Source organism: Ananas comosus, linkage group 23, assembly GCF_001540865.1.
Source record: "Ananas comosus cultivar F153 linkage group 23, ASM154086v1, whole genome shotgun sequence".
Taxonomy (NCBI): domain Eukaryota; kingdom Viridiplantae; phylum Streptophyta; class Magnoliopsida; order Poales; family Bromeliaceae; genus Ananas; species Ananas comosus.
Genome location: NC_033643.1, coordinates 6,931,311 through 6,954,865, shown reverse-complemented (window position 1 = coordinate 6,954,865; position 23,555 = coordinate 6,931,311). Strand labels below are relative to the sequence as shown.

At 39.3% G+C, this 23,555-nt stretch overlaps 2 protein-coding genes across 7 annotated transcripts in view; one reads left to right on the top strand and one right to left on the bottom strand.

Annotated features, from left to right (window-relative positions):
- The window catches only part of LOC109727920 (ATP-dependent DNA helicase Q-like SIM), a 31,007-nt gene extending 25,810 nt beyond the window's left edge, over positions 1-5,197 (bottom strand). Inside the window, exons 1-6 of one of the 6 annotated variants that reach the window (XM_020258132.1) lie at positions 4,939-5,197; positions 3,934-4,075; positions 3,115-3,844; positions 2,513-2,732; positions 2,304-2,414; positions 1,689-1,878 (exon numbers count right to left, since the gene is read on the bottom strand). In XM_020258132.1, the coding sequence (XP_020113721.1) occupies positions 1,689-1,878; positions 2,304-2,414; positions 2,513-2,732; positions 3,115-3,706 (1,113 nt within the window). In that variant the 5' untranslated portion in view covers positions 3,707-3,844; positions 3,934-4,075; positions 4,939-5,197. Of the gene's footprint in view, positions 1-1,688; positions 1,879-2,303; positions 2,415-2,512; positions 2,733-3,114; positions 3,845-3,933; positions 4,076-4,938 lie in introns of those variants that run through there. The other 5 variants (XM_020258133.1, XM_020258134.1, XM_020258136.1 and 2 more) reach the window with 5 other exon arrangements.
- Positions 10,684-11,978, top strand: LOC109727972. The gene is made up of 4 exons (XM_020258217.1): positions 10,684-10,718; positions 10,812-11,234; positions 11,310-11,720; positions 11,784-11,978. Exons 2-4 carry the CDS (start codon positions 11,136-11,138, stop codon positions 11,976-11,978), a joined length of 705 nt encoding a protein of 234 aa, XP_020113806.1. The 5' UTR covers positions 10,684-10,718; positions 10,812-11,135.

The window sequence follows — 23,555 nt, the reverse complement described above, 5'->3', positions numbered from 1 at the left end:
TTATTAATTAATTATAAATAATAAATCAATAATAATATTGATTATCATTAAGAATAATAATTATTAATAAATAATAATAAATATTATTAATTATTAATAATATATTATAAATAATAAATTAATAATAATAATTATCTAATTATTAACAATTAATTATAAATAATAATAAATTAATAATAATAATTATCTAATTATTAATAATTAATTATAAATAATAAATTAATTAATTATTTAATTATTAAAGCAATAAATAATGATTTAAATATATTAATTAGATTAATTAATAATTTACAGCCATTAAAATTAAATTTAGATTTTAATTAATCTTGTTCTCATCAAGGAACAAACTAGTTTCAGGAAACGGGTGGAACAGCAATTCCAGCCTTATACCAGCTTGTTCCATAAACCCTGGAACTCCTGTTCCCGGGAACCAAACATACTGTTTGGGAACAAAAAGGGGAACAAGGGCTTATTCCCCCCTTTGTTCCCGAACCAAACGCTACCTCAAGGCCTGCTTGCCCTGCTTTTGTTTCTAGTTTCAGAGGCAGCAATCTATATAGTAGAGCATTTGTCAAAGAGAAAAATTTTAAGCTTTTGGTGCAACAGGAAGAAGAAATGAGACTCTGAGCATGAAAACCAGAAGCACCAATTAGATGCTTCTTATTCAGCCATAGAAATAAGCTGTTAGTTCTTTTTATGTTTGCCCTAGATTCTAGAAAGTGATATTAAGGCGAAAAGTGATTTTTCCTGCAATAGAGCATCTGGTAACCTCTTTTTCAAAATCTAACTTTGATTTTTAGAATCAGTTCTAATTTTAGAGGCCCAAAAGCAGAAGCTAAAACTTGCTTCTTGAAATCTGATTTTGGACTCAAATTTTATATTTATATTTAAATTTTGGATTCAAATTTTGAATTTAAATTTAGATGTATATCTAAATTTTAAATTTTAAGTCTCAAATTTAAAATTTTGAATTTTAAAATTGAACTTTAAATTTCCAAATTTTAAAAGTAGTTATCTATATACATATATATGGAACCTTAGTTTTTTACAGGCGGCAAGAAGTGGGAGCGAGAAGGGGAGTGGGTTTTGGGGGGTGGGGGGTAACTTTTATTAATTCTTTATTTTATTTTTTTTTCTTTCTATTGATGAGGAGAAGCAGACTTTTTTGTTTAATCTAATCTGTTTTTTTCTTTTTTATTATAAAATTTTAAAATATATAATTATTTATACGTACTTTTAAATAGTTTAAATTGCATATATTAAATATAAATTTTAATTTTATAATATTGATCACTTAAATATAAATTGTACAATAAAAAATAAAAGAGAAATCGATGGAGTTTAAGTTAATTACTTATTTAATAAATTTAGTTACGAAAATTACATCAGAAACTAATTAAATCTGTAAAATTAAACGATGCATTTAAATTTTGAAGTCATTTGCCAAAAAGTGGGCCCCACAAACCCAAGTGAATGTGGTGCCTCCACGTCACTTCCAACTGGGATTTCATTATATTTAATAGATAGATGTTTTCAAATGAATGTTTTCAACTTTCACTACTAAATTTCCTAAGAGCAACTTTTGCAAATCATACAATCAAAAAGACTAGTCAAAGCTTAGAAGTTATTCTTTTTCGTTCTAAAGGAATAGAATTGATTATTTTCATATAGAAAAGTTTCCAACTCACTGTAAATCGAAGATTTGGCCGGAGAAGGGAAGTCGATACAATGTTTGTTTCTTTGGACATGTGCAAGGATTTGATAACATCTTCTTGAACAGGAATTGTTGCAGTAGCAGTCAACGCCATTAATGGTACATCAAACTTTAAGAACTTCAAATTGGAGGTATTGAAGTTCTCTCTCAATACGAACAAATGTCTGAGAAAGAATTTAAATAATTAATTACTTAAAGAGTTTGACAGGACGGAAACAAACTAAATGAAACAAAACAGAAACATTTACTATTGGAACATAAAAATTCTTAGAGATGATTTCACCAGGCTTCTAAGACAGTTTTGCTACACCACGAAGCAACAGCAATGCAACTAGCAAACAAGAAGTTTGGTGCTTTGAGAAAGCTAAAACGAGCTTGTGAGCTCAAAAAGCACAAGATATATGTAGCTCTGCTGCAGCAAAAAGCCATTTGGAGGAATTTAAATGCAGGAATTTGTTTTTGTTTCTTTGGACACCTATACTTAAATGGTTCTTTATTACAAGCTCCAACCAGGCTAAACATTCCACTAGAACGACATGTCTTATGTCTAAGCAAGCAAGGTAAAAATTAAATCAGGCAGAGCTCAGACCTATAGTCAGGCCGAAAATCATGGCCCCACTTAGAAACACAATGAACTTCGTCAATGGCAAACAATGCAATCCCAGGATTTTCTGCAAGCCTTTTAAGCGGATCCATAAGCCTACACAAAAGAAAATTTAATTTTTATCTTCATGACACTGCAAGTAACTAACATTATCACATAAATAAAAAGAATCAGGAAAGAGATAAAGTTTTTGCCTCAAAATGGTCTCGGGACAAGCATAAACTATCTTATACTTGCCATTCATTGCCTTGCGCTCCACACCACTGTCAGGTTGTCCTGACCCAAGGAAGCATGCTGATATTCCATGTTTTGCTAATTTCAAACATTGATCATGCATCAAACTTATCAAGGGCGAAATCACAACCACAAGTTTTTGTGTCAATAATGCTGGTATCTGAAAGCAAAGAGATTTTCCTGCAAAATGAGGAATTTATTCAGGTACAGAATGATCTATTAATTGACAATTTTGAAGCATATACAAGTCTAAGTGCCTATATGGCAGCTTCTGAAACAACTCTACTACCCTAAGTAGGTAATGATTTGACCAATAAGAAGTCTGGAGCTTTTGCTGTGTCACGAAGATGAAAAGCACTTCGGAGACTAGAAACAAAAAGCTCCATTTCACAGCTTTTGCTTCTGCTGCAGCTAGAAGCATTGGAGGGAATGTTAATGAAAGAATTGTTCATGCTTTTTTGAACAGTTTTTGACAACAGTGCTTCTGGAGAAGTTCCCGTTAGTTTGGACAAGCACTAAATCTAATATAAAAATGAAGATAAACAAAAAGAAAGGCAAGTACCAGACCCCGTTGCTGCAAGAACAAGACAATCCTTATGAGCGAACCAAGCATCCAAAGCTTCCTTCTGGAAACCTTTCAAAGATGAAAATCCAAAATGATTTTGCAAAACACTACCAACTTCTTTATCCCAGTCCATTTCAGCTTCTCGGCTTTCAAAGCTGCAAAGTTGTGAAGTGCCACTCTCCAATCCAGGATCAATATCAATGACTTTTTGGCCACATAAGTTGGCAGACCTTAATCTCTTTGTTTGAGATAATGAATTACCAGAATCACCATAAGAAATGTTCCGTCTAGTCCCACTATACTTTGGAAGATGTTCTTTTATACTTGACTGTTTCAATCTCTGATGCGGTTGAGTAGAAGTGAGACTTTTGCCCAATGGGTAAGCTTGACTGGTTGAACAAGTAAATTGATCAGAAACCTGCCAATTTTGATCCTTATTGCTATCACAAGAACCATTTAATATAAACTCCAGAGCATCATCGCGGCACGGACCTACAGCTTCAATAGCTTCTATAACTTTGTCAAAGTCAAACCCCATGTCAATTAATTCAGAAAACAACAGATCAGCAGAAACATCATTCTCCACCATGTTAACTTCCTTAATATAAATCTTGTAACATATTTGAAATGAGTTTATAGTGACAAAGTATAATATCCTCTCTGGTAGTATATCAACAGTGTACAAGATGGGTCAGTTTTCACTCTCTTGTTTGCAGTTCCATGTCACCTGGTAAAAGAAACACAGAGAGAGTCGAAGATAAGTGTTATTTAAAATGATAAATTCATTCCACATAAAAAAGAAAAAATGAAACATACTCAATTCACTGCACTGAGCATGAGCTAACTTCGAAAACAAAAGTAAAGAGGCAACATCTTCATGCTGGGTTACATAAAAAGGCGGTTCAGTTAGCGGCCAGAGGAAAAACCTTCATACATCTCACCATCTTAGCTCTGACCCCTGAAAGGGGAGAAAATGAATCAGATACACTGGGATATTGGATAAAACCATATCCATATCCTTATATTTTTTTTAACAAATACGAATTCAGATACGGATATGTGACGGATACTAAATTTTTGTTATCATATCCGCTAAAAAAAGAGATTCAAATACGGTTGAGTATTTCTTCATGTTCAGATAAGGCACAGATTTGTATTCGGATGTTATTCGGATAATAATATAGTAGAATGCACATGTGAATATTAACTAGAATGAGTAAAAACGCAACCAAAATTTCACACATGTTCAAATTTTGATATACCTATATTTTATTCAATAAAATCTAAGATTTAATAAACATAAATGCAATTTTAATATGAACTCATAATAAAATAAGCGAAGACCACAAAAAGCACATTATCTCCGCACAATATATATAAATGTCCCTCATCAATCAAATCGCTCGTCTCCCCACAAATAGCAATTAAATCATTCTTATCTTCCACATGCAAACAAACATTTAGAGCATAAAAAATCATAAATAATGGAAGAAATCAACAAACAATTAAAACATTCCTAAACTAAGTGAAAGAAAAGGCGGCCATAAAATCTAAACTAGTAACATTAAGGCATACCAATCTTTTATAAAGATGAATAACTACAGATTCATTATTCTGAATATGATTTATGAGAATATAACCACAGAAAATACAAAAATCACTACCAATCAAACCAAAGTCATAAATAAGCAAGTTACTATAGTATTTTTCTGCATAAACTCTGATTTTAACTGCAACAGAGCTCATAGATTTTTTTTTCTTTTGTACATGTCTAGCAACGTGAAAGCACAATACTGAAACAGAGGCTTATAGATTTATAACTTGTTAGTTATTACTTAAAAGGAGCGCTAGCCCTAGATATCGCCACCACCTCCTCCTCCCCGATCTTGCCTTCCTCCTTGCGAGAGTGGGCCAACCGCGGTTCAGACCGGAATGAAACGAGAGGAGGAGGGAGAAAGAGTGTGAGAGAGCTGCCGCCGGCGTTGATTGCGGAGTCGAGGACGAGTGGGGTTAGGGTCCGGAGTTCGGACCCGCACGAAACGAGGAGAAAGGGGAAACCGTATATATCGTCACCACGCACCACCTCCTCTTTGGAATTTTTTTTATAAATAGCCTTTTTGAAACTTTTATTTACAAAAATAGGCCTCCTTAAAAAAAAAATTTTGTAAAAATAGTCTCCAAATTAGCCAGGTCAGCTTGTGGTGGTGAAATCGACATATACGGTGAATGGTTTACCGCATATATATGCGGTAAACCATTCACCGCATTTGTAGGACCATCAAATAACTCCAGTTGTGTACACTGGGAATAATAGAAGGCGGTGAATCGTTCACCGCTTTTAAATGCGGTGAATAGTTCACCGCTTTTAAATACGGTGAACCATTCACCGCCTTTAATCAGCATACCCTACCCCGCCTGAGCCCCTTTCCTTTCTCTCTCACTCACCCGCGCGCGAGCTTCTCCTCTCTGTCTCCCGCACGCTCCCTCACTCCTCTTTACCTCACTCACTCCGACCCGAGTCCGACGCCGCCGTCGCTGCCGCCGTCGCCGTCGCTGCCGCCGTCGCCTGCGCCGATTATACCCGCACGCGAGCTCCTGTGTCTCCCGAGCGCGCGAGCTCTTGTGTCTCCCGAGCGTGCGAGCTCCTGTGTCTCACGAGCTTCTCCTCTCTGTCTCTCGCATGCTCCCTCACTCCTCTCTATCTCACTCACTCCGACCCGAGTCCGAGGCCGCCGTCGCTGCGGACGCCGCCATCGCTGCCGCCGTCGCCTCGTCGACTGTACTGCTTCTGCCGTGCCTTCTCTCCTCAACATTGCAACGACATTGTTCCATTAGGTTAGTGGTGAGAGGTTTGAAAAAAATCTAATTGCTTTTGAAATAGAGTTGATTGTTTCTAAATAATTGTGTTATTTTACAGTATTTTATCTATATTTTGTAGTATGCACACTTTTAGATCACATTTTAAGCCCAATTAGGTTAGTGGTAGAGCCCAACACCGAGATCTGAGATGTAATAATGTCGTAGTTGGTTTCTTTTGTGAAGGATAGTATTTTTTGGGTCATTTAAATTGAATTCATATACTGTGGCATTTATAAAACTTAGGTATAAAAATCTCATACTTGAAATAGAGGAGATGTTACTTTAAGGGAATGTTTGATCGCTTTATCTAAGATTCCTAGGTTTTGAATGTTTCATACTGGTGACGATGTATTATTGATTTAATTCGAACTCTCATATGTAGATCGAAACCAACAGATGATGCTCCGTAAGTTATTAGTGTTTCTAGGGGAAGTGAAGTGCTTTGGGTGAGTTTAGCAGCTTATTTGCCGTATCAATTCAGCATTTTAATTTGGTATGATTATGTTTGTTTACAAATTTTATATTTTGTTTAAGTTAGGATGTCGCGTAGTAATGTGGCTATTGTTGTTCATTGGAATGGAGAAATATTTGCGCATGATAGCAATCCAAAGTACGTTGGCGGTCGTAAGAAATTAAGTGGTATTCCAGTGGATATTACATTTACAGAATTCGAGAGAAAAATATATAGATTGACCGATACTTCGAGAGATGAGTATCACCTAATTATTAAAGTTCGATATTCGACCGGGATGAATCAATTCGATGTGGTTGAAGTTACGGACGATGACTCACTGTGTGGTGCGATGGCATTGTCGGGAAACCCTCCGTGTTTGATAATTTTCGTTGAAAAAGAGATAGTTCTTTCTCAGGGGTATTATTCTAGAATGTTAAACAGTGACTTTAATGTGGATGTATTATCCCCTGGCCCCGAAAGAGAATCTTTTCGTGCTGATATTGGAGGAGGAGTTAGCACCTAGGTTAGTATTGCAAAATTTAACTTTTGTATACAGATTTTATTAATATTAAAATATTTATATTGCCTTCTCCCATCAATTGTAGGGAGTACGATTTTTCAAATGTAGTTGTCAGTGATCCTCCTCCCCTCCCACGTACTATTCAGCATGCCACGGGTTTTAGTTCTTATGCCCCACTGGGTAAAGAGTAAGGCATCTCATGTGAAGAAGGGTTAGAATACGCTACAATTAATTTAATCATTCATTGTTTTATTTGGTTAGAAAGTGATTAACTACGAAATAATTGCAGATTTCATACCTCTCATGATGTGCATGACTTTGGATCGTATCTATTGGGAACCGAAAATGACGGTATAGGAAATCGGGCGGAAGTGCAACAAGAAGTAGCTGAAGACGGTTACACTACTGATCATGAGGGTGTTGGACATGAATCTTCAAATTTGGCCGTAAATGAGAACATTGTGGCAGAAGTTCATCATCATGATGCAGATCATGATGGTGGACTGGGTGTTCTCGTAGATATCATATATACTGAGGGTGATGATCCAATTGTCAATAATGAATATGTTGATGATCCAGATGAAGGTGCAGAGTACATAGATCATCCAGACCAATTTGTAGAAAATGATGATTGGATTGGCCAGTATGTGGCTGATAACGATGTGCATGATCGTCCGCAGATTGAACAGCCCCCTCCTACTATTGATGACTTATGGGTTGGTCGGGTATTTCCTGATAAAGCAAGTTTATTGCACACTCTGGGGAAATGGCATATTGCTCACAACGTGCAAATGAAAGTAATAAAGTCGACGACAAAGGCGTATACAGTTAAATGCATGGTAGATTCATGTCCTTGGAGATTACATGCATCGGTACCAAAGGATGTGAGTTATTTTAGAGTTAAAAAATACGCCGGGCAACATACATGTTTAGTGCCGGTGCTTAACACTGTACATCAAAACTGTACTTCATCTCTTATATGTCGACATATTCTCCCATCATTGAGGGTAAAGCTTACTTTGACACCGGCGGAAATTAAAGAAAAGGTGCGTAATGAATTGCATGTAGACATACCTTATTCGAAAGCATGGCAGGCTAGAAGTAAAGCACTACAGATCATTTATAGTGGTTGGGAGGAGTCATACACCGATCTTGGTCGCTTCCTATCTATACTACAGCGCGTGAATCCCGGGACTCAATGGCGTCTTGATCCTAAAATTCTGCTAAATGGTGTTAGGCAGTTTAGGCGAGTATTTTGGGCCTTCGGGCCGTCAATTAATGGATTTTCTTATTGTTGACCATTGTTGAGCATTGATGGAATCCATATGTATGGAAAGTATCAAGGGCATGCGTTGATTGCGACGGGTGTAGATGCTAATAATGGGTTATACCCATTGGCGTTTGCTATTTATGAGGGAGAAAATGCGGCTAGTTGGCGTTGGTTTTTACGACATCTAAAGGTTTTCGTGACACGTGATTGATCTATTTGTTTCATTTCAGACCGCTTTCCTGGGTTAAAGGAGATTGTTGCGGAGGAGTTTCCGAGAAGCAAGGGACATGCTCACCGCTGGTGCCTCTGCCATATGCAAGCTAATATGAAAAAAGCCGGTTTTAAAAATGAAACTGTGCTCAATAAATTTTATACGGGCATAGGATGTGCTGCAACTGCAAAGGAATATTATGAGCATAATGATCAGTTAAAAGAAATGGATCAAGCGGCATGGCTTTGGGTGCACGAGCTCCAAGAGGAAAGGGAATATTGGGCGAGAGCATTTAATGGAGGACGACATTTTGGGACAATGACGACAAATCGGTCGGAGAATTTAAATGGAGTGCTTAAGGGTGTACGTGGTTTACCTATCACAGCATTTGTGGCCGCTACATTTTATAAGGTGAACAATTATTTTGTTAAGCGCCGTGATAAAGGTGAGACATACACTACAGTATTGACACCAAAACAGGAGGCGTTAATTAGGAGTTATATGATAATCGCAAGAGGACACCGTGTGGATCGTTACGGAGTAAACGAGTTTCAAATTACTACCAGAAATGGACAATTTGAGGTGGTTCTTGACAGGAGAAGCTCGACTTGTTCATGCCATGAGTTTGAGCTCACTAGGTTGCCATGCTCACATCTTCTAGCTGTATGCAGTAATGGTCAAATGAACATTGACTACTATAGTCTGTGTTCTGAATGGTATACATGTGAGAATTACCGTCGTGCTTACTTCCCGCAATTTCACCCTGTCCCAGACAAAAGAAGCTGGCCACGCCCTCAAGGACCACCGCTGGCACCACCACCAATCAGGAGAAAGAAAGGTCGTCCATGATCAACTCATATTCGAAATACCATGGACGAGAGAGAAGGAATGCGAAGAACTATGTGCACTATTTGTAAACAACAGGGACATTATAGGACTACATGTCCAAATAATCAAGATAGAACAAATGAAGGCCGTAGACGTAGAGCTATAGGTTGATGATAACTTATGTTTGACTATCTACAGTAATTTGATTTCTAGATTCATCTATTAATGTTCAATTTAATGGTCACTAATTTATGTATTTTATTTTGCAGATGGACGATCACGAGGATCCCGGGTCAGTTGATCCATCAGTTCTATCAGACTAGGATAGGCATCGGTCGAGCTACGTGCGATCAGAGGTATGTTAAGTTATGCATTTACAAAAAAGTTTGTAATTTAAATACTTAAAAGGAGAATTTGCTAAAAAGTGAATAAACTTTACAGGGGTACGCGCCAGTTCAGTTTACGGAGCATGGCCGTAAACTGAACACATGGATAGTCGAGCATCCGGGAGTGATAGAGCAGTTACGACATACTGGCTTTTTCTACGTCTCCCGCCTTAGACGAGTACAACTAAATCAGGCTCTGTTAGGGGCGTTGATAGAGCGATGGAGGCGCGAGACGCAGACATTCCACCTACGTCACGGAGAGATGACAGTTACGCTACGTGATGTGGCCATTATAGCTGGACTACGAGTCTCCGAGGAGCCTATTACAGGACGTGTTTCATTTGATTTATTGCATACATGTGAGCTCCTTCTTGGGATATAGCCAGACGATGTTGTCGCCGGCCAGATCCGCTTGGAGTGGTTGTTTCAGCATTTCCGACATATTCCTTTGGATGCTCCTGTGGCCGTGGTTGCAGCATCTGCACGAGCATACATTTTATTTCAAATTGGATTCAGTTTGTTTCCTAACCCTACTGGATATCGCGTTCACCTCAAGTGGCTACCGCTACTTGAGGATTTTGACTTCTGCGGAGGCCTAGCTTGGGGCGCAGCTACCTTGGCCCATCTCTATCGGGCATTAGGGACTGCCTCTATGAAAGGAAAGGCCGAGTCTTGTGCTTTTGATACACCACTACAGGTCAAATCACTATAACTTAGTTTTTTTTACTGATAACTTATAACTTATAACTTAGTTTCTTTTACTAATTTTATAGTTAACTTTTTATTGTTCTTAGATATGGGCATGGGACCATATACATATTGGACGTCCCGATCGAGTTGGAGCTCCACCGGATCTCCATGATTGTCCATTGGGTTCTCGGTATGCTATGCATTTAAAATATAATATAATAAAATAATAAATATTGATATTGTATTGATATATTATACCGCTAATTTAATATACTATTAATCACTTCTGTAGGTGGAACATGGGATTGCGATTTCGTGGAAATGTCAGGGTGACTGACATTGAGTTTTATCGCGATGAGCTCGATCAGCAGAGAGAGTAACAAGTACGTATAGATTTCATAAATTAAATACATGCATATACATTCTAAAATTTTACATTCATTTTTTTAATACACTTGTACATGTTATGTACATAGACGCCCTATACGGAGGATGTTTTGATCGGTCTTCCTGCATTTTGTCTTGAGGGCTCTGCAATTTGGCGTTCGAGAACTAGTTTGATATGTTTTGATATTGTTGAGCTACATTTGCCCGATAGAATTCTGCGTCAGTTTGGATTGCTGCAGCATATACCGGAGGCCGTAGAAGCTATACAGAGGATCACCTCGCAGGGTAGATCAGGCGAGGACTGGACAGCGTTTCATGCTCCATATATTCAGCGTTGGGCAGATCGTCTGGAGCATATTGCGGAGCAGAGTCCATTCGTCGATCCAAATCCGATACGAGCTACCTCTGTGTACATGCAGTGGTATTGGGGGATCACACGGAGGTGGATTTCTCGTCCTGTACAGCGGCCTCCGCTTACTTTTCTGCCGCGTGGGAATGTCGAGCGACGATTGGTAAGATTATTTTTATTTTATAGTTTATTTTAATATAAGGATATTCATTATATATTATCATGTATGTTTATACAGGTGTATGCTATGCGGCATGCTGTTAGCAGTATCGGTCATTTGATGGATGATCCTTCGGAGCCCACTAGATTGATGGATGCTCTAGCACATGTGAGATGGGATCTCGAGAGTGTGTTAGAGAGCCTTCCGACATTACCCGTGACAGGGCATTCGAATGTTTCTTTTCCGACTTTTGGTGCTTACGGTGATATTCCCTCTACCTCCACACCTGCATATGATTTCGGTGATATTCCCTCCACCTCCGCGCCTGCATATGATTTTAGTGATATTCCCTCCACCTCGATGCCTGCATATGATTTTCCATCGACATCCGCCCCAATTCATCCATCTGATGTCCCTTCGACATCAGAAGTGCAGTTTGATATTCCGTCGGCATCCATCCCTCTATTTGATATTCCATCTACGTTAGAGGTATTATATTTTGATATTTTATTCACATCTATCCATCTTTCTGACGGTCCATCTACATTGCAGGTTCGTCGCGATGATATTGTATATCGACGTAGGCGACGACGACAGGGTCATATTGAGACGCAGGAAGGGATACTAGCATCAGCTGTTGAGCAAAGGATGGGGCCGATTGTCAAGGGCATCACCATCGAGCATATTGATCAGATGGATGTCATTGAGCCCGTGCAGCCTGAGATGGAGCATGACATACATATTTAAGGACGGAGTCGAGGACGCAGTCGTGGACGCGGACGCGGACGTGGCAAGGGACGAGGGCGAGAGCATAGGAGGGGGATGGAGGGGACTTGATATTTTTTATTATTTTTGAGATTCTTATGTATATTTGATATTTCAGATCTTTCTACATTGAATTTTTAGAGTATTATCTAAATTTATTCATATTAAAATGGGTTGATATTGGTATAGCTCATTTTGTATGTTTAAAGTGTGGTTGAAGTTGGTGTAGATGATTTTATGTATTTATTTCTGTAATTGAAATGCTTGAAAACATTGCTTTTTTGTATCGTGTGGGAATTTTGCATAGTTGCTGCGGGGGGGCTGAAGTTTTGCTTGAATGCGGTAAACCATTTACCGCATTTAAATGCGGTAAACGGTTGACCGCATATAAAGACGGTAAACCATTTACCGCATATGAAGGCGGTGAATAGTTCACCGCTTTTATAAGTTTTTCCATAGGCCGGAGAACACAATGAAAGCGGTGAATGGTTCACCGCCTTCATAGGATTATTAAATCCTCATGAAAGCGGTGAACCATTTGCCGCTTTCACATGAAAGCAGTTAATGGTTCACCGTTTTTAACCTGTCCTGCCATGTCACTGCCCACGTGGCAGTTCGGAGCCTATTTTCGTAAATACAAATTTCAGAGGCCTATTTTTAGAAAAAAATTGTTGGAGAAGATTAGTTGGATAAAAAACCCTCCTCTTTGTCCTGGTCCTCCTCGCAAGAAAGAGAGAGAGAGAGAGAGAGAGAGAGAGAGATGAGAGGAGGCGCGACGGGTTTCGGTTTGTCGGTGTACTGAGCGGCCTTGACCTAGAGAAAGGGCAAGGGGATAATCCAATGTAATTTATCCATCTACACCGTATTTATATCTTCTATACTATATGTAAAATCGTATCGAAATTCTGATAATAACGAACGAAATCTTAAAAAAAAATAAAATAATATTTTCTATATTCCTCGCCAACAGATATGATATGATTAGTTTATTAAAAAAATTTCAAATAAGAACAAACGGTTATAATCCGTTGAAAAATAGTATTTTTATCCATCTATAAATCCAATCCTACGAACGATTGTCTTAATTAAAAACGAATAGTTATGATCAATCTGCTCAAAAATAGCATTTCTATTCATCTATTTTAAACTATCCATCTGTAAATCCAATCCTACGAACGGTTGTGATCAATTAAAATGAACAGTTATAATTAATTTGTTAAAATTTTAATTTAAATAAGAAATTAAATTTATTTTAAATTTAAATTAAAAAAATAATTTTAAATGGTGAATTAAATTTAATTTGGATATCAAATTTGAACTATCCATCGGTTGTCATTAATTAAAAACGAACAGTTATGATCAATCTGTTAAAATTTTAATTTATATCAGGCCTACAAACAATTGTGATCAATTAAAACCGAATAATTGTGATCAATTAAAAACGAACGGTTATGATCAATCTATTAAAAAATAGCATTCCTATCTATACTATATATTAAAATGTATAAGAATGAAAGACAGAATCAAAAGAAATAAAATAATATTCCCTATGAACAGTTATGATCAATTTATAAAAAATATTTCAAATAAAAACGAAAGGTTATGATGAATCTATTAAAAAAAAACATTCATATCTATTTATAAATTCAATTCTACGGACAGTTATGATCAATTTGTTGAAAATATTTCAAATTATGATCAATCTATTAAAAAATAACACTTATATCCATCTATTTTATATTAAAATTTAAATTTGAGTTTAAATCATGAATTAAATTTAATTTTTGATTTTTGATATCAAATTTGAATTAACAATTAAAAAATTTTAACTATATAATGGATCAAAATTAAATTTTAAAATATAAATTTTATTCTAAATTTGTTGATAAATATAATTAATAAATTTTTATTGATTTGAAATAAATTAAACTAATTATTACATGCATAAACATATATCTTTACGCCGTTAAATGAGAAAACGTCTCATATCGACCATTAAAATTACAAATTTTGAAACCCTTTGATCATTAGGCAAATGATGTCGAAAAGATTTGAAATTTGATTTCTAAACACTTCAAGTGGTATAGATCATGTTCAACTGTGCCGATTGTCGATTCGGAGGCTCCATCATCGAAAACAAATGAGTGACAACGGAGCCCGTTTGCTATCGATAGTATTCTAGCTCAACTCTATATATATATTGATCTTGTGTGTGTGTGTGTGTATATATATATATATATATATATATATATTATATATATATATATACTATGGTGAGGCTACTATGTATCGGAAGCACGGAGCCTTCCGTGCTTCCAGCTCGTGTTTTCGAGCTTTGCGACTTTCAAATCGTCGATCGGCTCCGTTAAACTTGATCTAGAGTATTTGGAGTACCTAGAAAATAAATTTTATTACTTTTCGATATCAACTGCCTAGTGATCGAATGGGCTCAAAATCAACAAATTTCAATGGCCGTAGTGAGCCGTTTGCAAGTTTAACAGTGTAGAAATATCCAAATCACGTGAAATTTTGATAGAAAATTCTTTATACTATATAAAACAAGATCAATATCTTTGATTTAAAATTTTAATGTCATATTATTACATTTTGTAAGATTTTTATTTTCAGCCGTTGATTTTGAGCCCCTTCGTTCACTAGGCAAATGATGTCGTAAAATTATAAAATTTATTTTCTAGGTACTTCAAATACTCTAGATCAAGTTTAATGGAGCCGATCGATGATTCGAAAGTCGCAACATCGAAAACGAGCTAGAAGCACGGAAGGCTCCGTGCATCCGATAGCATAGTAGCCTCACTCATATATATATATATATATATAAACGTATAGGAATTCCGAACTAATATTCCCTATGAACAATTATAATCTATTGGGAAAACTTCAAAAACCCCCCCTGTGGTTTCACACTTTTTTATTTTAGTACCCTGTGGTTTAAAGTTTATCAAGTTAGTACCCTGTGGTTTCTCACTTTATCACTTTAGTACCCTATGGTTTAAAGTCTATCAAGTTAGTACCCTGTGGTTTTGCACTTTACCACTTTAGTACCCTGTGGTTTTAATTTTGTATCAAGTTAGTACCCTGTGGTTTTTTAAATCACAGGGTACTAAAGTGATAAAGTGTGAAACCACAAGGTACTAAAGTGATAAAGTGCAAAACTATAGGGTACTAACTTGATACACTTTAAATCACAGGGTACTAAAGTGATAATGTAACATAGCGATTCCCTGTAAGTCGTGCCGAGTTCCGTCGAAATGTGCGGAACGCGGATAGGAATGAGTTACTATAGGCTAGAAGTGCATTGAAGCCTATATGTAAAGTATAAAGGGACCCGAGAGAGTGAAACTGCAATTCTGGTGAAGTCCCATAATTTTGGCTCTCGGGGACCAGTCCCTGAGGGGAGAGACCGGTCCCCGAAAGCGTATCAGCCGAGCAGAGGGAAAAATCGGCTAAGTCCTGAAAATCGAGCTCTTGGGAACCGGTCCCTGGGTGAGAGACCGGTCCCGAAAGACCGGTTGCATCGGGGGAGACCGGTCCCTTTCTGCAAAGGCTGCGGGATAGCTCTTGGGAACCGGTCCCTTGCTTGAGAGACCGGTCCCCGAGCCCGGGATTTGCCCAGTAAGGACTGTTGTGAAAAATAAAAATTGAGAGGGCTTAAGTGCAAATATGACATGTGAAGGGTTATTTGAGCTAGGGCATGAGTGAGGGCTCATTTCTCACTCTCACACACAAGCCTTTCCCTCTCTCTCTCTCTAAAAACCTTTCCTCTCTCTCTCCCTCTCTCTCTAGGGCTTGGACCAAGAGGGCTTTTGGAGGAGCAAGCTTGGAGAAGAAGCTCTCCAAGGTGTAGAGCAAGCTAGAGTAAGGCTTTGAAGGAAAGTTTTGGACTCCAAAGGTGAGTTCTTGTGATTTTAAGTTAGGTTTTGAGTTTTTGCTTCTAGTTGAAGCATCTAGAGAACTCTTTTGTAGTTTTCCTCCATGAGTAGTCAAGCTAGGGGCTTGATTTGAGAAGATGACTTTGTTGAGGGACCGAAATTTAGGGTTTTGTAAAAATGAGGTCGAAGCTTGTATAAAGGCATAATTAAAATGCTAGATTACCAAACTCAAGTATAAACGATGTCATGGTGATGTACATCTACGATATCAAAATAGTAAATCATTAACCTTCATGAATACATTATGCATAAGTTCTGTCATGGCAACCAAGTATGCTTAATGCAAAAAGGAGACTATCAAGTATACTACATGTCTCAACCCTATGCTAAAAGCATATAAATGTCGTTCAACTACTAAACCTATCTAGTAGTGATTAACCATTCTCAACCCCGTATCGATTTCCATTTCCAATCAAGGACCTACCAAAGGTAGTCCAGCTTGTGCCGCCTAAGTGCCTGTGGTAGCCCAACATCCCTACTCTTGGAATGTGTCTGTCCCACTCGACCCCGTAGGCTTCTCAATACCGCACGAGCGAACATAAGTCGCGTAGGCTAACTCCGGAGTGCCGGCTTGTAGGGAGCGACCCTCACAAGCATGTGCGAATGAGCACAAATGGCAAGCAAGCAAAGTCCAAGTCTCAAGTATCCAATCCTCATGTCTCTAACATGGTATAGTCACTAGCATCCCGAAGATCTAGTTTAAGTCACAATGTGAAGTTTCAACATTTGCTACGCCTAGTGCCCCTTGATGACACTTAGGCAATTTGATGTCCAACATGTATCCCAAATCCCTCAATGGCCCTATCCACTAGGTTCACACATGTCCCGAGCTCAATGCCGCTTGATGACATTAGCTCGCTAGTTCACATACATTCTAGCTCAGTACCTCTATATGGCAATTTCATCATCTTTCATGTCACAAGTAAACTTAAGTTTAAATGCATGAATTCGAACTCATTTACACTATAGAAACATGAAACCAAATCTCGTATAGAATGCTAAATGCAACCAACTCTCTCTCAAGCAACTCTCTACTACATAGAGGTCCAAAATTTCATTATATATAACATATGCATTTTAAGCATTCTAAAAATCATAATAAATACATTTAGTATGAATATGCATGCTTTTTCAATTTACGGAACATATATAACCACATATGAGAATTTCTCATATGTAGGCTAGGTCAAACCCACCGAACCGTCGCGTAGGGTCTCGATTCGCCGAACAAAGTTGTCCCCGAGTCTCAAAATACCCTAAAAGTAATCAGCGAAGAGATACGAGGGCATTACGACCATCTTATAATATCAAACATTAACCTAGAAGCAAAAAGGGCCAAAACTAACCTCAAGAGTAGAAATCTCTCCCAAAGCTCCAAAAGAGAGCTTGAACCCTTCCAATCCAAGCCCTAGGAAGGTTCTAAACCAACCAATCAAGCCTCAAAAGCCCTAGGTTCAAAAAGCCCAAAAATAAACCCTAAGTCCCAAAACTAGGGTTTCATCTCCCAAAAATCACCAAAACAAGAATCTAAAGGAGGAAACATGTCACTAACCCTTTGGAAGCTTCAATCCAAGCTCAAAATGCCCAAGGTTGAAGTTTGGTCCACCACCAAGCTCCAAAAGTAAGCTCCAATCCACCAAAAGGGAGAAGAAAGGATGGAGGTGAAGCTCCAAGTCCTCTACAAGCTCTCTTCTCCTTCCTCTTCCACTCTCTCTCTCTCTCTCTCTCTCTAGAAGCAAGAGAAATGGTGAAGTGAGGAAGGGGAGAAGGAGAAGTGGCCATATAAGCCTTCTCTTGTAACAAAATCCTGTGAGGCCCCTCAAAAATCCAATATTGCATCAGCCCGGTCTGGGCAGTTTTCGCCCAGAGGGACCGGTCTCTCCCCAGCAGGGACCGGTCTCTCGCTGCGAACCCGAAAAACCAGCGTTCGGGAACCGGTCTCTCCCTGCGCGGGACCGGTCTCTCACTGCGAAGACGCGCTCGGGGACCGGTCTCGCCTGCTAGGGACCGGTTGCCTCAGGCTGCCTCAACACTGCTCACTGGGGGACCGGTCTTTCCTTTCAGGGACCGGTCCCCGAGAGTAAAAACTCTCAGGACTTGTCCAGAATTTCAATTTTCGAACTTTTTAGGTCGGAAAACATTCTACAACCCTCCACCAAGTGTGGAAAAGCTCAAAATACATCCGAACACTCGAACCTCGCAATTTGCAAAGGTCCAGTGTGTTACACGGGATATGTGGACTATGAGTTTGGGGTAAACCAGGAGCACCCCGGATTGATTGGGTAAAGGCCAAAGGAAAGTGAAAAGGACATGCATGCATAATCATCATGTATTTGAATATGAATATCTATTTGTGGATTGCTTTCTTGCAGGCATTGTATTAGAAGTGCATTAGTTGGTTTGTTATCCTCCTTTATTGAAATACATATGCCTGAATTAGACCTAATGGGCGAATCGGCGTGGTCGGTGGCCGAACCCACTGGGAACTTTGTTCTAGTTCTCATTACCACTAACCCTGCAGATCCGTGCGCGTGCGGGGCGGCGGAGGATCGAGGCAAGGGTATTGCGCCGTAGCTAGCGGCCCTCGAGATATAGGCATACCCTACATTTTGGTGTTCTCAACTGTAGGTATTGAACTGTAAATGATGTAAAGCAAGAAATGTAAATTATATTTTGGGTAATGTAAGAATGGTGTAAACAATGTATTTTGGTTAAAGAAAAACGTGATGTAAATGAATGTAATAGACCACTTGTGTTTGATTCAAATGAAATCAAATAACTTGTATATTGGATGCTTAGATAGTTCGATGCCTTCGTTTGTGGTTATTGTTTGCCCTCGTGCAAACCTTGTATATCTCGCAATTATCTTTAATGATTTGCTTGTAATATACTTGTTGTTGGAGCCTTGGGCGAACAGGGGAGGTACTGTCCGTTAGGCGTCTGTCATGTGCTCGAATCCGACCAAATTGGCGGAGCTCGGGGCGTGACAGATAAAGTGAGAAACCACATGGTACTAACTTGATACATTTTAAACCACATGGTACTAAAGTGAAAAAAAATGAAACCACAATAGGGGTTTTTGAAGTTTTCCCTAATCTATTTATTAAAAAAATATTTCAAATAAAAATGAATAATGGTTATGATCAATTTGTTAAAAAATAGCATTCTTATCTATTTGTCACGCCCCGGATTACATGTTTCCTCGGGCACGCCAACAGACCCGCTGTATATATAGAAATTTTTTCTATATACGTAACGATAGCTGTACCTATAAACACAACAAAGCTACAACCACAAGATAGAGAGCTGCTAAAAAGAAAAAAAAAATATATATATATATAAAACCTCGAGGGGTTCCAGTACATACAAAATGTCTACTACACCACTCGCTCCAGCGAGTACCCAGACAACAACCATATGTACATAAATACCCCAAAACTACCTGTGGGAGATACTCCTTTAGCACTGCAATAAGGCTGGAAAGGATCTAGCTTGCAACTCCTTTTCCACGATCAGAATCGGCAACAGCAGCAGCCACAGAAGAAAGCTCTACAAAAAGGGGTCAATAACTGGGTGTGAGAATTACTGCAAAGGAAGTAGTCCTCAGTGGGTACCGCTATCGACCTCAACGGCTCACCTACTAAGTCTACAGAAAGTATGTACAAGTATAGTAAAGGATGCTAGTAAACTCTACAGCTATATGCCACTATACTATCGCTAACCACAATCTGTAGATATAAAAATGCACTCTCTGACCCAATCTCACTGGGGACTATAAACACACCCGTCCCGCCTATCGAAGCTACACCAACCACCAATTAAATATCAAAGTAAATGTGAATTAAATTTTGACGCTTTTGGTTTAAATAATAAATATAAATTTTAAATTTATCAGAATTCAAAAAATATATAAAAATATTTAATGTATATATTAAAAAAACTATCTAATAAAATATAATATATTCATTTATAAAACATAATTTTTATTGTAAATATTTGAATAAATATTGAGTGTAAAATATATATATATATATATATAATATATATATATATTATATTATATATTTTAAATATATATAAATAATTTTTACGTGCATTTCACTTTAAACTCAGCCATTATGTATATATATATATATATATATATATATATAATATATATATATATATATAGTAGAGCTACTATGCTATCGAAGCATAACAGTGATTGATGCTTCCGATTTTTTAGCCCTTAGAATCAAACAGCTAATTGATCATTTCTAACATTTGGATTAATATTATTAACAATGAGGACCACTCAACCCTATGGGGGACCACTCAACCTAATCGGACCGCTATCATCCCAACCGTAGAATCTTTGAACCAAGTTTTAAAAAATCGAAGCACCAACTACTTTATACTTCGATAGCATAGTAGCTCTGCATTATATATATATATATTATATATATATATATTATATATATAGTAGAGAGAGAGAGAGAGAGAAGAGAGAGAGAGTTGAGCTAGAATACTATCGTAGCAAATGGGCACGTTGCCCCCATTTGTTTCCGATGATGAAGCCTCCAAATCGCCGATCGGCATCGTGAACTATGATCTATACCACTTGAAGTGTTTAGAAATCAAATTTTATTTATTTTCGATATTATTCTCTATATCCATCGAGTGGACACAAAAACGAACGCTGAAAATAAATATTTTTCAAAAAAATGATGATAGGAGTCTTGTAGTCAAGATCAAGAGTATAGATCTTGTTTTAAATAGTTTGAAGAATTTTCTAACAAAAATTCAATTGATTTGGATATCTTTACGCCATTAAACGAGAAAATGCCTCATATCGACCATTAAATTTACAAATTTTGAATCCCTTTGATCATTAGGCAAATGATGTCGAAAAAGATTTAAAATTTGATTTCTAACACTTTCAAAAGTGGTATAAGATCATGTTCAACGGTGCTTGATCGTCGATTTTGAAGGCTTTATCATCGAAAATAAATGGGTGGCAACGGAGCCCGGTTTGCTATCATAGTATTTTAGCTCACTCATATATATATATATATATATATATATATATATATATATATATATATATATATATATATATGGCTAAATTACATAAAACCTCCCTGTCAAAATCCGATTTTTCATTTTCCCCCCTATCATTTAAAAACCTGCACTTTGCACCCGTTGTAAAATAAAAATATTCACTTCGCCCCCTGCCGTTAGTAATCCGTTAGGGTTCCGTTTATAAAATATTATTATATATTTTTTTTATGCCAAAAATGCCCTCAGCTTTATCTCTTGTGAACATGGTGAAAGGGCAAAATGGTGAGGGCAAAATGGTTATTTTATTCATCACCGGTTTATACGCGTATCCCTGTAAGGACTGAGATTTTGACAGTGCAACTAAACTCTCTGTTGATGATGTTTATTGTTGGTAATTTAATTACATAAGCACTCGTCAAGTTTCCGGGCGAAAAATGAGCTAAAATGGAGAAGATACGCGACTTTTAGTTTTCACATTAAGTGAATAGTAACTCCGGTTTTTCGGAGGAAGCCACGGAGTAGAGTTGGCTATCTGGTGCGTATCGGACTCCGTTCATATCAGTCCAATAGCTCGTTTCGACCGGTTCAGCTGTTCTGGAACTAGTGGCGCTGATGGATTTTGAGTTTGACGCACGGATTTCGAGAAAATCCAAAAATACATGTTTTATATGTATTTGTATGTGTGTTTCCTTCTATTGAAAGAAGGTTGGATTTTGTTGTGAATCCGTGATCGATCGAGGTGAATCGAAGTGTAGCTTTGTTGTCTCCGAGGTCCTGATCGCACTGGTGCAATCCGTTCGCAAATCCGACGGACGGATCTGCGGAGATCGCGCGTTGATCGAGGAGAGGTCGGTGATGGCAAAACGGTAATTTCGCAAAAGTTGCGACATTTTATGTACCGTTTCGCGTGAAATCGCACGTGGAGGGGTTTATGCATGTTTTATTCGTGCGGTGAGGGACTAAGATTAAATGGTTGAGTCTTGGAGGACTTTTCGGCAATTTTACACTTACATTTATAGGTTGATGTTAGATTTTTGCTTGGAAACCCTAACCCTAGGTCGTTCCTGCTAGCCGTAGTCCACCAGCCGCCTCAGCCATCTCCTGCCCTCCCCGTGCGCATGCTCCGGCCGCCGGCGAGCTCCTCCGGCCGCCGGAAATCCCTGCATCACCTCTCTTTCTCTCCCTTTTGGCCAACCCCTTCACCGCATTGTGGTTCGCGGACCCTGGTAGCCACCTAGCTCGAGCACCGTTGTCCCCTGGCCGTGGCCCAGCCTTCGGCGACTCCCCTCGTCGCCGCCGTCGTCCTTGCATCCGCGCGCCGCCACCGCTCCCTATCAGCCGCGCCGCCCTCTGGCGACCTCCGGCGACCTCGCGCGCGCCTCCCCGCCGTCCCCGCACGCCGCCGGCCGCCGCCCGAGCTCTCTGCGGCCGTCCCGAGCGCGTGCGGGCCCTGCTTGGACCAGTACGGCCTTCGAGGGCCGCCGCCGCCCACCGTCGGGAGCACCTCCTCCTCCTCGACCTCCGCCGACAGACCGTCGCCTCCCGGAGCTCCTCCGGCCGCCGCCGGACCGCCGCGGAACCTATGAACCCGAGAGCAAGTCTCGGGTTGATCTGTGCCGCCGCGCCACCGGCCGCCTTCCGCCGCCGGGCAGCGCCTGCCCGGGACCCCTCCGACCTTCCACGCTCGTCCCCGGCCGGAGCGCCCACCTTCCGGCAGCTGCCGGCCAACCCTAGCTCTCTCGGATTTGGTAAGCTGAAACTTTAGTTACAGCACTCAGTTTTAGGGTTCCGGTCACCCTTCAGGCGATCCGAAGGCACCCCGGTGAATGTGGAAGTGAGCACGATCATCCTCGTTTCATGCCGAACGTCGTGCTCACCTCCGTTGGGGTCAACGATGCCCTGGTTTGCGAATTTGACGCAATGTAAGCGCTGTGCGCGCTGTTTCGCTGAAGTTCGCTTCATGCGCGCGCCCTCCACAGTGGCCGGAATTGCTCCGAAAGGTGAGCACGGCCTCCGGCACGTCGAGACCTGTCAGTAGGTGTCTCGGTTTGGCTGCATGACTCCTGGTTTGGGTAGACGGACCATAAAAGCGCCGAAATCGCATGAAATAATGCGATTTCGGGTAATCGGGAGGGCTTTTATGCAATTTGATTTGTCGTAGCTGCTGTTGGCAGCATGGGTGAGCTGTGGGTGACCTCTGGACTGATGGTGCAAGGCCCCAGACCCTTGTGAAGATCGGAAATGCATTTCCGGTGCGTTTTTCGGCGAAATCCGCCGACGGAACGCGGGTTCGGTTCGGAATTATTCCGACGGTGCTTCGTGAGCTTTTGTGTAGTCGCTGAGCCTTGTTGGCTGGTCACTTGCGTCATTTCGAGAGTTCGGAAATGACGGGTGAGCGACGGTGAGTTCCGGTGTCGAATTAGACACTTCTGGGAACCCGAATCGAAACGATTATCCGGAGATAATTGTTTCGACACGAGGAGTTGTGTTCGCTGCCATGATGCATGATTATTTATGTTTAGTGGCAGCAGGTGACTCGTAGCTCGAGTCGGTATGTTCCGGGACAGTT